The sequence below is a fragment of the Ciconia boyciana genome, chromosome 5 (genome assembly GCF_034638445.1).
Source record: "Ciconia boyciana chromosome 5, ASM3463844v1, whole genome shotgun sequence".
NCBI classification, from domain to species: domain Eukaryota; kingdom Metazoa; phylum Chordata; class Aves; order Ciconiiformes; family Ciconiidae; genus Ciconia; species Ciconia boyciana.
The window spans coordinates 438,747-451,508 of NC_132938.1; the positions used below are offsets into that span (position 1 = coordinate 438,747).

Sequence of the window (12,762 nt, forward strand, 5' to 3'; positions counted from 1 at the left end):
AGAGAAACATCAAAGTTCGAATACCGCTGTGCAAAAAGGATGTTTTCTTGTGAAAGAGCGCGCTCAGAGCTGACAATGTAAGCATTGTTTCTATCACACCGAACGCTGGCTGGAAAGAAAGAATGCTTGTGAGCACAGAGACGTGGTGTACCCGGGGTCAGGCCAGGGCTCCAGACCAGTCCCTGGGCACCTCCGCAGAGCGCTGGTGGGTCACAGCGAGAAACGTTTCCTGTGGCTGCCAGGGAGCGAGGCGTTAGCTGTGTCCCAGGAGGAGAGAGGTTCCGACTTTCTAAAATACTGACCGTGCTGGGATGCACTGGGCTGGGGAGGGCACCGAGCGGGCTGCCTTGACCGTGTGTCTCCCGCAGGCCATCGAGATGGAGCTGCGGCAGATGGAGGTGCAGCAGGCCAACCGGCACGTCTCCCTCCTCACCTCCTTCATGCCCGACAGCTTCCTGCGCCATGGAGGGGACCATGACTGCATCCTGGTGCTGCTGCTCATCCCTCGGCTCATCTGCAAGGTGGGATGGGTGCCTCGGCTCCCGCCCGCCTGGGGGAGTTAGGCCTTGTCAAGAGCTTGCGCTAATTCTTCCTTTGAAGCTTTGAGCGGGGGCTGCCTCCTGAGCTGGGCTGTCGGGGCTTGGAGTGCCGTCTTCACACCCGCTGTGCCATTTGGGCTAACCGGGAGTCCGCGGCTGTGCCGCCGCTCTGGGGGAAATAGGTCTTTTCTTTCTGTCCCAGTTTAATTTGGGATTGTGGATGTGTACTTGTTTGAGAACTTTCAAAATTGTGTGGGAGGAGGAGGAGGAGGAGGAGGAGGAGGAAGCAGGAGTCCCTGCCCGCAGGTGGTGGTAGGTCAGCGGTTGGAGCACTCAGCTGTGGTACTGCTGGGTCAAGGCGCGTGAGCCTCGGAGTCTTGCCGCACTGACTGGGGGGTTGGGGCTCTGCTGTCCCTCTTATTCCCCTTCTGTTCTGCAGAAAGCTTGCTTTTTGGGGGTGGGGGCGAGGGGGTGCTCGGCGGGTCTGTGGCTAAGCGGAACAGATCAGAGGACGCGTAGGAAGACTCTGACGGTCCGTCCTCTTCCCCAACAGGCTGAGCTGATCAGCAAACAGGCCCAGGAGAAGTTTGATCTGAATGAAAACTGTACGGAGCGCGCCGGCCTCAGGGGTGCTGCGGGAGAGCAGCTGAGCTTTGCTGCCGGGCTGGTCTATTCCCTGAGCCTCCTGCAGGCTACGCTGCACAAATACGAACAGTGAGTACCCAGCCCTTCTCCTCAGCCTTGATCCCCACCCGCTTCGCCGTCTGGAAGCACAGAGGACCTCTGCGGCCTCGCAGCAGGGCCTGGTCCCTCTGGAGTGAAAGATATTTTGGCAGCTAGGCTGGAAGAAAGCTGAGGGATCCCGTTTATTGCCTTGTGACGGGGTATTCACTCCCCTTGTAACTCCTTCCTGCTTTCCTCCTAAGAATCGACACACGAAGGGATCCGGTTCTCTAGCACGTGTTGCTCATTCTTCAGCTGGGACCGTGTCTTGAGGCCAGAAGTAGCCTTGCTGCACTGATTGTTCCGTCTGTCCTGCCAGGAGATGCATCACAGTCTCCTGCTGAGCTTGATTGCGTCTGGGGTTGACTCTGGGCTTCAGGCCCCAAGAGCAGGCTCTCCCCTGCAGCCCCGTGCCCTCTTCCACGAGCGCCCAGGGCTTAGTCCTGCGTGGAAGGTTTCACGGAGAGCCAGCCTGAACCCTTGATCCGTGTGAGCCCGTCGCTGGCAGTGCCCTGACAGCACCGCGGAGCCAGGGCTTTCCTCGGAGACTGGGAAATGCCGTCGGGCACCAAAATGGCCGTGGCCGGGCAGGGTACTCGCCTTGAGGCTTGCTCAGCTTTGCTGCCAGGAAAGTGGCTCGGTTTGAAACAGGGCACTGAAGGATCCCTTTGCTCCTGCAGCGGCATGGCTGATGAACTCGTTAGATCGCCTGGCGTATTGCTGGTGCTACTGGCAGGCAGCTCCTGCCTCCAGCGCCGAGTTCTGGCCTAGAGAATGGAGTGTTCTTCTGTTCTCAGGCTCCCTGTCCTGCAGCTCCCAGGCAGCCTACTTCATGCCGTGGTTTTCTACAGCTGTTTTGACCTTCGTTAACTTCTCTCGAGCTGCGGTGCTTCTGGGGGTCCAGCTGGTGGTCCTGGGGGGTTCCAGTGGTCTGAGATTGGCACCCAGAAGCAAAGCCCTGTAGTGCTGCTGTCTGGAGCACGTGCCTGTCCCAGCCACGCCGACTGTGGCTGCGTTCCCTCACCAGGGCCCTGAACAAATGCAGCGTGGAGGTGTATAAGAAGGTGGGGATGCTGTACCCCGAGATGAGCGTCCACGAGCGCTCGCTGGACTTCCTGATCGAGCTGCTGCACAAGGACCAGCTGGACGAGACGGTCAACGTGGAGCCGCTGACCAAAGCCATCAAGTACTACCAGGTGGGTCTGCGCAACTCGAGAGCTCCGACGGGCTCTTGGCCAAGCTCGGGGCGTTTCTGACCTGCAGGGTGGGGAACTGGTGCAACCTCGCCAGCACGTGCCACAGCTGGAAATCGTGCCCTCGGATACATCGTTCGCGTGGCACATTGATAAGCTGTGAACGAGCTCGCTGGGAGCGCTTTCCTTTGGACGTTTTTCACCTCCGGAGCACGCAGGACTTGAGCCCGTGACGGTGTCGCTTGGGGGCTGTGCTCTCTGCTCCCTGTCCTTGGGAGGACGCAGGCAGAAAGGGTGCGGTTCTCCCGTCCTACGTTTCTGTACCCCTGTGCTGCAGGCCAGGGTTGCTGACCCTTGGAATTAAGGGCCACCAGCTCTTTTGGAGGGCAGAGTATTCACAGGGGCTCTGGTGGGGGTCACTGCCAGAGTTTTCACTTCCAATTAAAAATTAGGCCAAACGCTCCACGTCTGGGGGTTTTTGTTATGTATTTCCTCATTTGGTTTGTTTGCTTGCGTGTGTGGAAGCATTTGAGGGGTGCTGATCTCTGCTGATCTCTCTCCGCCTAGCATCTGTACAGCATCCACCTGGCTGACCAGGCTGAAGACTGCACGATGCAGCTGGCCGACCACATCAAGGTGAAGCGGGGAAAATAACCCGACTCCTTCCTTGTCGCGTGTTTTCTGCCTTTGCCCTTTCTGCTCCCCCCCGAGATCCTTCTGTGAGTTGAAGCGCCTCTTCTCCCCTCTCCCCGTTGCGGTCGCTTTTCCCCAGCTCCCGCTGCCTGTGCTGGCACAGAGGTGATGAGGGCTCCCAGGTCAGGGAAGGGGGAAGAAGACGTGGGGCCGTTTGCCCTGCAGGTGTCTGGGTAGAAAGAGAAGAGCAGCAAGGGCAGCGCGGAGAACCTAGTGTCTGAGAGGGAGCGTTGTACTGCCCTGAGCTTCTAAGGGAAGTACCAGTGTCCTGTGCCCCACGGACTAAAAAACCAAAAACTGACTGAATGCCTCAACCTGTTTTCCTGCTCCTGTAAATCCTGCAGTCGTGGCAGGGCGGTGTACAGAGGGTCTGTCCTGAAATGCCCGAGACCAAAGCCCCGGTTTGCCCCAGTGCAGCCGTCTTGCCTGGTCTCTGCTTTGCCCCGAGCCGACGGTACCTGTGTTTGTGCTCTGCAGTTCACCCAGAGTGCCTTGGACTGCATGGGGGTGGAGGTGTGCCGGCTGCGCTCCTTCCTCCAGGTAGGACATGCTCGGGGTGGCTCTGCGGGGTTGTGCTGGGTTCCCCTCGCCGATGATCTGTCAGTTTTTCTGAGGTCCTTTCTCTGCACCCTAGGCTGGGCAGGAGGCGTCCGACCTCGCCATCCTCCTCAAGGACCTGGAGACCTCGTGCAGTGACATTCGCCAGTTCTGCAAGAAGATCAGGCGCCGCATGCCTGGGACGGACGCTCCGGGTATCCCTGCGGCGCTGGGCTTCGGGCAGCAGGTGAGCTGGCGTGAGCCGAGATGGGATGTAGAGTCTCGGGCTTTGTGTTTCTAGTTGGGATGGAGGCATGGACTTTGTAACCTACTTTTCTCCAGCCTTTGTTTTCTTTCTGTCTTTCCTGGTGCTTCCCGTCTTCCTAGAGATGCTTCAGAAGCGAGTTAACATCTCACTAGCTGTCGGACTAGGGTGAAGCAAGTGGTGTGCAGCCGGGAGCTTCCCCAGTGCCTGGGAAACGAGCTGGAAAGCAGCCCGTTTGTCTCTGCCTTTCCCAACCGTCCTGTTTCTGCCCGACTTCCAGGTGTCGGACACGCTGCTGGACTGCCGCAAGCACCTGACGTGGGTGGTGGCCGTGCTGCAGGAGGTGGCCGCTGCTGGGGCGCAGATGATTGCTCCTCTGGCGGAGAACGAGGGGCTGCTGGCGGTGAAGCTGGAGGATCTGGCCTTCAAAGCGAGCGAGCAGGTGGGAAACCCCCTTCTCGGTGCCGCTCGTTCCCTGCTGCAGCGGGGTAAGGCCGGGACCCGTCTCACTCCGGCGCTACAGACCTGCCCCAGAGCAGCTCTGGGCGGGAGAGCCTTGTGGAGGCTGGGAACGAACTCCTGGGAGTATCACAGAATCGTAGAATAGTTTGGGTTGGAAGGGACCTGTAAAGGTCACCTAGTCCACCTCCCCTGCGATGAGCAGGGAACGGCCAGGGAATGCCAAAATGCGGAGGGCTTTGTGGTCCCCTGCTCTGTCCTTGGGGGGGTCCCCTTCCCCGCAGCTGGCCTTGCTCCGCAGCCGCACCAAAGGGACCGCGGCCTCTCAAGGCCTGTGGCACAATTTGGGGAGGCGGGAGGGGGCTGTAACGATGGCTGTGAGCCCAGCCCAGGGGCACCTGCCACTTTCTTCCACGCTTTGCAGATCTACGGCACCCAGGGCGTCAACCCCTACGAGTGTCTGCGTCAGTCTTGCAGCATCCTCATCGCGACCATGAACAAGATGGCCACGGCTATGCAGGAGGGAGAATACGACGCGGATAGGCCACAGACCAAGGTGGGCTTCGGCTGTGGCAGGGGCCTCAGGCAGAGCCGGAGCACCTGAGTTGCTCTGCGATCTCCCACAGTCCTGCTGCTGCCTCCCCTGCCAGGAGACCGTCCCCTGGGTGTGATGCAGGCAGAGAGCTGGGGAGGTGCAGGCGTTGCCTGCAGGGTTCAGGGAGGCCGGGAACAGTCCCCTCTTGCCGTGTGGCCCCATCCGCAATTACTGCAATTCTTTGTAAAATACCAATTTTGTATCTTGTTCCTCTGGTCTCTGTTGCAGCCCACCCCGCCTGCTGACCTGCGGGCAGCGGCTCTGCGGGCAGAGATCACCGATGCGGAGGGGCTGGGGCTGAAGCTGGAGGACAGGGAGACGGTCATCAAAGAGCTGAAAAAATCTCTCAAGATCAAGGTAAGCTGTTCTTCAGTCGATCTCCGCCTTCCTGGCTGGCCAGTGAAGGGCTGAGGTGCTGCTGTAGTGGTCACGTTCCTGCTCCAGGTGACTTGTTGCCTGTGGAGCTGTCTCGAGCCCCAGACAGATCTCCTGGGGATACCGCTGCGGTTGTCAGGGAGGTGCCGTCTGCCTGGTGCCTCCCTGTGGAGGCTGTCCCAGCCTCTCCCCCACGACGTACGGGGACGGCGAGTGTTGGGGATGGCTGCGTATGTCTGGGTACCAAGCATAGGTGCAGCATGGGTAGGAGTGGTGATTTCTGGGCAGGCGCTGCAAGGAGCTTTTCTTAGCGCCCGCCATCCCCAGGGCCCTGGAGCGCTCTGATTTCTGTCCTGCCTCTCCAGGGCGAGGAGCTCAGCGAAGCAAACGTGCGGCTCAGCCTCCTGGAGAAGAAGCTGGACAGCGCGTCCAAGGATGCAGATGACCGTGTGGAAAAGATACAGACAAAGCTGGATGAGACCCAGACGCTGCTCAAAAAGAAAGAGAAGTAAGTGTGAGATGGGGCTGCTGTCGGAGGGTCTCTGATGAGGACTGGACAGCCAGCGGTCCCTCGGGCGGGCTGGGAGGGGTTGTAGGTTAGCGGAGGGGGACGTTAGCGGAGGATCCGCAGGGGAACCCGCCCGTTTTAATGGTGCCCAGCAGAGCACAGGCTGGTAGAGGGGTCCTGGGAAAGGTCCTGTTCAGATGCTCCTGTGGAAAGGGCCGTTGTCCTGGCACATTCCTACTACCACCGCTGTGCTCCAGCATCTCTTGCCACACGCGGTCTGCTGGCAGAGCGAGCCTGGGGACAAGCAGGGAGGTGCAACCTGCAGGGTGGAGGGAGGACTGCCTTGCAGTGCAAAACCTGGGCAAAACAACAGCTAAGGAGACGTTGGGTTCAACGTGGATACGCACCTCCTCCGTGTGCTGGCCTGCAGCCTGCAGCCGAGGCTGGTGGGGCTCCAGCTCCTGGATCAGCAGGTTTGGGCTTGAAGCGCAGCAGCAGCAGGAGGCACGACAAAGCCAGGAGCTCTCGGGTCCTGGACTGCTTGCCTCTTTCCTTCGGAAGAGCGACTCCGGCTACACCCGTGACTCTGTGTCCTCTTCCCAGGGAGTTTGAGGAAACCATGGATGCTCTTCAGGCAGATATCGACCAGCTGGAATCGGAGAAGGTGGAGCTGAAGCAGCGCTTGAACAACCAGTCAAAGCGAACCATCGAGGGCCTGCGCGGTGCCCCTGCCTCTGGAGTTGCCTCCATTGTGTCTGGCATTGCCGGAGGTGCGTACCCAGCGTCCCCAGAGCGCTTGAACGCTTCTGCAGATGGTGTAGGGTATTTGCAGGCTGGAAAGGGAGCCTGGGGTGTCCCCCTGACGCAGAGTCCAGGAGCTGGGCAGGGGAACGCCCTGCAGAGGCTGCGTGATGTCCCGGGAGGCAGTGCTGGAGCTCGGACTGCCAGCAGGAGTGAGCAGTGCTTGGGAAGGGTGCTCTGAGGGTGCTCTGCCCTGCCTGCCCGGCCCTCCCGCAGTGAGCCGGAGCCCCTGGCGCGGCTGGCAGGGGAGAGGACAGGAGGTGTTCGGGCTGCAATGGCGACTGGGGAGTGCGGAGAGCCTGCAGCTCCCCAGCGGTGCCCAGCAGCTCCGTGCTCGGGCGGGCAGGGCAGCGGTGGCCCCTCTGAGGAGCCAGCCTGGGGCATCCCTGCAGCTGGCTGGGGCTGGGGGGCCCTTGCTGGCGGGACACCCTGCTCCGGCTGCCGCGGGTGGGCGAGTGCCGGTACTGCCCGGCCCAGCCCGTGGGCCCGTCCTCCCACCGGGATGCTCCCATGGAGGCGCAGCAGTCTGTGCCTGCCCGCTGGCGTGTCCTTGCTGCTGCAGGCAGCGCCTGCCTGCGCTGCCGTGCCTCTCCCGGGCACGGACGGGGCTGTTCGGGCTCTGCTGCTCTGACCTGGCTGGCTCGGAGAGTGAGAGCGCCGATTTCTCCGTGCCTCCTGCGCTCTCCTGAAGCCCAGCAGCGAGGGGTGGGTGACGGTGAGGGACGGGTGCTTGCTGAGGTTGCTGGTCCTCATGCTCACTCACGGTCACTCTGTTTGGAGGACATGTCCTACAAGAAATGCCTGGTGGCAGGTACGGTGGCAAAGCAGAGGTGCGGGGTGAGGGAAACGCGCTGGCGTCTTTGTCAGGAGCTCTGGCTGCAGGACAGCGTGTGGCCTCCTGAACTGAGAGCCCAGGTTCCTTTAGGACTGTGACCAGGGCGGCCACGGAGCGGCCTGGCCCGCTGGCCCCAGCGTGGCAGTGGTCCGGTGGGTGCAGGTTCCTCATCCTTTTGGCCTGCTCCGGGTTGGGTGACGCCCGGACGCAGCCTGGCTCCTGGATGCAGCAGCTCCTGGCCCTCATGGAGCTGCAGCCTCTCCCTGAGTCACCGTGGCCACGAGCTCTGGCTCTCGGGGGTGCTGGCAGCGCGTTCTCGGTCCCGAACAGCAGCGTATGCAGCGCTGTGAGCACTGTGCCAGCACCAGCCCCCTCACGAGCGCTGCGTTTCAGAGGGGGGAATGCAGGCTGAGGGGGACCCCGGCTCTCGGGTGTAGTGCACAGCGGGGCAGTCTGCAGGGGCTCCTGCACGGGGAGGCTCGGACGGAGCACCGCGGAGCAGGCCAGCACGGATCACCGCGCCTTCAGACCCACAGCAAGAGGCGGCTGTTGTGGGCCGGCTCTGGAGGAGCCACGCCGTGGGTGTGCGAGTCCCGCTTGGGTCGCTCACAGCCGCGCGCACGGTCGGGGCTTGCTGGCTCCCGGCCGGATCCTGCAGCAGCGGCGCACGGAATCCCAGTGCCCTGGTGGGGCTGCTGGGACGGTCGCTGCTCCCTGAGTCAGGGGACGGGGGTCGGCACAGGACACAGCCGTGGGTGACCAGAGCTCCTCTGGCCATGGCTCCTCTCCAACTCGATCCTCGGCTTTAATTCTGCTTCTTCTTGTCTTTCCTCTGGCTCCTCTCCTTGTACTGCAGAGGAACAGCAGAGAGGTACTGTACTGCACCCCAGCATGCCAGTGCTCCCCGCCTCCTCCAGCCCCCAGAAGTGCATGCCGGGGGGGACGAGCGTCCCAAGGCACCCAAGCATGGCCCTGGGACAAGGCTTGGTTTGGGAGCAGGGGGAAGGACGCCGGTGCTGCTCGAGGGCAGCGCTTGGCTCGGATGCCGAGCAGCCGGCGGCGCAGGGGAGCTCGTGGCTGGTGCGCTCCTGGGCAGCAGCGGGAGCCCAGGAAGGGAGCGATGAGCATGAAACCGCTACGGGTGCAGAGCGGTGCGGCTCCCGCAGCAGAGGCGGGTGCCCGGAATGCCCGGAGCTCGGCACAGCCCCGCGTCTTTGGGAAGCGGGCACCGGGAGTGCCTGGTGCTGGGCTGCTGAGGAGGCGTGGGGGGGCGAGGCGCTGCCCTGGCCAGCCGGCGTCTTGCCCTTCTCCGCGGGAGCAGGATGGGACGTGCCGCGTGTTCCCGCGGCTCCGTCGGTGCCTGGGCGCACGCAGGCCGACGCTGCAGACACTTGTCCCTTTGCTGAGCCTGTCCGCATGTCCAGCGCTGCCGTAGCGGCCCTGCCCCGCGCTCGCGTGTGACGGTTGCTGATGCTGCTGCTGTTCGTGCCCGTCCGCAGGTGTCGGTGCCGGCCAGGTGACAGGAGGTGGCTCAGGACCCGTCCAGGTGAAGGACTCGCCTCTTCTTCTCCAGCAAATTGATGCCCTGCAGCTTTCCATCAAGCACCTCAAGAACGAGAACAACCGGCTCAAGGTGAGGTGCGGGGAGGCGCCTCGCCCTGCGGTGGGTCCCCGCAGCGCTGAGGGGGTCCCGGTGGGTCCCGGTGTGCTGGACCCCGGGGCTCAGGTGTGCTGTGTGTGGGGAGGTGGAGCGGGAGAAGAGGGAGGGCAAGGCGTGGGGTGGCGGGGGGGAGCGTGGCGCCCGGTGCAGCGCAGGGCGATTGCCCTGGGGCTGGGCAGAGCGGCCTGAGGCTCCGGCTGGTGCCAGCGCTGCGGGCGGTGACGTGCTCCCTCCAACGCCGCAGAGCAGCTCTGCCCTCCGCGCTGTGGGTTTCCCAAGGAAAAGGAACGGGAACGGCGAGAGGCGTGCCGGACTCTGCTTTACGGAGAGGGGCTCTGCGAAGAGCCCAGCCGGGGCACGGCTGCGCCCTTCCCGTTCCCGCGGCAGGAGGCTCGGGCTCTGCCCTGGGAGCACGGCAGCCCGAGGGAAGGGCTGTCCTGCGGCGCTGCGGCACTTTCACCTTCCTCCGGCGGCAGGCTCGGGGCTGGGGGCTCGTGCTGGATTGGTGCCTGCCTTCAGCTGATGGTCTTGGGCAAACTGGTGTCCCGAGAGGCCAGGAAGGGCCGGGGCGGGAGGTCCGCGTGGGATGCAGTGTGCATGGGACGTGCTCCGCGTGGGACGAGCTGGAGGAAGGGCGCTTCATCCCCCGCGTCCGGCGGCGGTCAGGAGCGCAGCTCTGCTGCGGGGCTCGCGGCGAGCTCTCCGCTAGTGGAGGCTTTGGCTCCTTTGGGAAGGGGCTTTGGCTCTGGGGGAGAGGGCCGAGCCCTTGGTCCGAGCACTGGGAGCTGGGGGTGCCGGTGGCGTCACCGTCCAGCCTTGGTCCGCCCTTCAGACCGGGGACTCCAGATGCCGGCTGATGCGGACTGATTAAGGCACTTATTGATTAATGAACGCACTATGAGGAAATTGGCAAAGCAGCAAATAATCTAATTAACTGAATAACATCCCACTAATATTAATTCATAGCCATAATTATGCAGATTATTATGCACGACCGTGAAGCTGTTAATGATAGCTCTTAAATCTAATGAGTCGCGTACCTGGCCGCTGTTGAGTTACGGTTCTGTAAGTGCTGCGGTGCCGACCCGCTTCCCCTTCCCCATGTCTTAGACGTGCTCAGCTGGCTGTCCCAGGGCTTCCCTCCGGTGTCCTGGTGCGTTTGGGACATCGCCGCTGTCCGTGGGCATCCGTGCCCCCCCCTTGGAAGGTCCAGCCTCTGGTGGTTTTGGCTACAGTTTTATGCCCTTTTTTTTTTTTTCGTTTGGGCTCTCCTTTTTGCTGCCTTCACACCGCACTTTCTCTGCTCAGTTCCCCCCAAATAAACACCCTGCCCCTAATGACCTTCTCCCCGTCGGTCCCAGGGAGCCCAGATGAAGATGGAGCTGGCCAGCCTGATGCCTCTGCAGGTACCCAAGATCTCCCTCCCCAAGAACAGGCAGGGAGAAGGCCTGGCCACACAAACGCTGTATCGCAAGACCAGCCAGCTCCTGGAAACCCTCCATCAGATGAGCGCCAACGCCAAGGTCGTGGACATGAAGCAGACCAAGTCGGGTAGGTCCTACGCAGACGTTCCTTGGCCGAAGCATCTGGGGAGCAGGGGGGGGTCAGGGGCAGCTGTGAGCCGGAGGGAGCTCGGCCCACGGGCTGTGAGCAACCTCCGCGTCTTCCCTCTGCCTTGGGGCGGGACCGGCACCTCCTGCCAGCCGGCACCGGAGCAGGCTTCGCTCCAGGGCGAGGGCTCTGCTCCGGTGGCAGCAGGCCCGGGTTGCTCACGCTGACCGGGCTTCCCTGTGCAGCAGGCAATGGCCTCGTGCCCCTGAGAGGCGGCTGTCCCTGTCCCCGTCCCCCCGGCTGCGGGCATTCGTGTGTCTGGGGACGGCGTGGCACCGGCTCAGCACGCGGGGGCTGAGGTTGCTCCCTGGTCGGTGTGGCTCGGCCTCTTCCCAGCAGCGCTGCCGGCTGGGCCGGGAGCCTCTCGCCCCCGCGAAACCTCCGGTAACAAAGAACCTGAGCTGGCCGAGCCGGTGCTCTGCACACGCTGGATCGTGCCCCACGGCTCGTGGCTGGCTGGATCTCGAGCCCCGGGAGGACACGTTCCGTCTCCTCCCTCCTGTAAACCTCCCTCTCCCCTGCGTCAGCATTCGGGTGAGCCGGCGCGGTGGCGGCCGTTGCCTTGCTCGTGCTGCGGTGCTGGCCTGCGCCCAGCCGCAGGCTCGCCGTCCGTCCGGGCTGGGCGAGGTGGGCCCCGGTGCTCCGCGTTGGAGGCGTTTGGGATAAAGAGCGCTGGACAAGCGCCGGTGCTGCCGTTACGCCCGCGCAGCCTCCTCCGTGCCTTTCTCACCTCCCGTCTTCCGCAGCGAGGAGCTCGTCAGCGCGGCTGCTGGAGCAGACGGCCCGCCTGTGGACCCTCAAAAACAGCATCGACTCCCTGAGGGTGAGGCAGGCTCCTGCCGCGCGGGCTGCGGGCAGCTTTCCGGGTGCTGCTGGGGCGAGGTGCCGGCGTGGGGGGGTGGGCGTCCCGGCAGCACCCCAGGCGCAGCCCTCCCGTCCCCCCAGGCCGGTGGGGGAAATGAACGGGCGCTGCGGCAGCGGGGGGAGAGGTGCTGCCCCCTTCCCCTTTGGAAGCAAAGCCGGGTTTGAGCCCCCTGGCTTGTCCCCGGGGCTGCGGGGCGGCGAGGGGCTCCGCGGGGCGGCGAGCCTGCGCACAGGGGCAGGAGCGACCGCGGGGCAGCGGCGCGGTTCTGGAGGTGACCGCATCGTGCTCTTCCCCCCCAGGACGACACCATGAGAGAGATGGTTCAGCAGCAGCTGGGCGCCGGCGTCCCCACCGACTTCGGCGTTTTCCCCTCCTCCTCCTTCCTGAAGGTGAGACCCTCGGTCCTGGGGGGCCGGGGGCCCCGGGGCAGCGGCCGAAGGGCGGGGGCGGATCAGGATCCTCCGCGCTCCGTCCCAGTCGCTCCGCTGCGGCGCTCGGGGCCCCCGGCAGCCGTCCCTCTGGGGCCGCACCGGCTGCGGGGGGGGGCAGAGGCGCTGCCCCGGCCGCCCCCCCGACGGCTGCCGTGCTCTCGCAGGCCAAGCAGGAGCAGGAGGAGGGCATGGCGTGCTACGGCAAAGTGACCTTCCCCTGCCCGCCCGGGCACAGCCAGGCGCACCGGCTGCTCCTCACGCCCGCGCTGCTCCACCGCCTGCAGAGCCACTTCGGCCCCTGAGCCGCCCCGCGCTCCCGCTGCCCTGCCGTGCGCGTCCCCCGGAGCCGGGGCCCCGGCAGCTCCCCCCGCCGTGCCGCCGCCGCCCCCCTCCCGGGGGGGGCACCCCGCCGCTTTCCCCCGTCCCCCTCCCCGGGAGCCGCTTTCCCCCGGGGCGAGCCGGGCCTTGCCGCCCCCCCCGCCCCCGCCAGCGCCGTCAGACGCCGCGGCCGCCGGGCCCCCGGCCTGGGCTGCACCGGGGCGCTGGAGCCCCCCGCTCCCGCGGGGCTGGGGCCGGGCCCGGGGCTGCGGCCCCCCCCGGCCTCGGCACTCGGCACTCGTGCTCGCGAATAAAGCTGCCCTGAACCTGCCCGCGGCCCCGCGCCTGCCTGCG

General features: G+C 64.3%; 1 protein-coding gene across 12 annotated transcripts in view; it reads left to right on the top strand.

Moving 5' to 3' along the window:
- The window catches only part of DCTN1 (dynactin subunit 1), a 63,215-nt gene that overhangs the window by 45,985 nt on the left and 4,468 nt on the right, over positions 1-12,762 (top strand). For 10 of the 12 annotated variants that reach the window (XR_012042434.1, XR_012042435.1, XM_072861105.1 and 7 more), the window contains 15 exons: positions 369-521; positions 1,093-1,253; positions 2,290-2,458; positions 3,023-3,091; positions 3,626-3,688; positions 3,783-3,932; positions 4,231-4,392; positions 4,834-4,965; positions 5,233-5,361; positions 5,745-5,887; positions 6,491-6,657; positions 9,023-9,156; positions 10,545-10,734; positions 11,541-11,617; positions 11,959-12,048. Coding sequence is in view for 10 of the 12 variants with exons in the window: in XM_072861105.1 (XP_072717206.1) it covers positions 369-521; positions 1,093-1,253; positions 2,290-2,458; positions 3,023-3,091; positions 3,626-3,688; positions 3,783-3,932; positions 4,231-4,392; positions 4,834-4,965; positions 5,233-5,361; positions 5,745-5,887; positions 6,491-6,657; positions 9,023-9,156; positions 10,545-10,734; positions 11,541-11,617; positions 11,959-12,048 (1,989 nt within the window). In the remaining 2 variants the exon portion in view is untranslated. Of the gene's footprint in view, positions 1-368; positions 522-1,092; positions 1,254-2,289; positions 2,459-3,022; positions 3,092-3,625; positions 3,689-3,782; positions 3,933-4,230; positions 4,393-4,833; positions 4,966-5,232; positions 5,362-5,744; positions 5,888-6,490; positions 6,658-9,022; positions 9,157-10,544; positions 10,735-11,540; positions 11,618-11,958; positions 12,049-12,254; positions 12,538-12,762 lie in introns of those variants that run through there. The other 2 variants (XM_072861114.1, XM_072861115.1) reach the window with 1 other exon arrangement.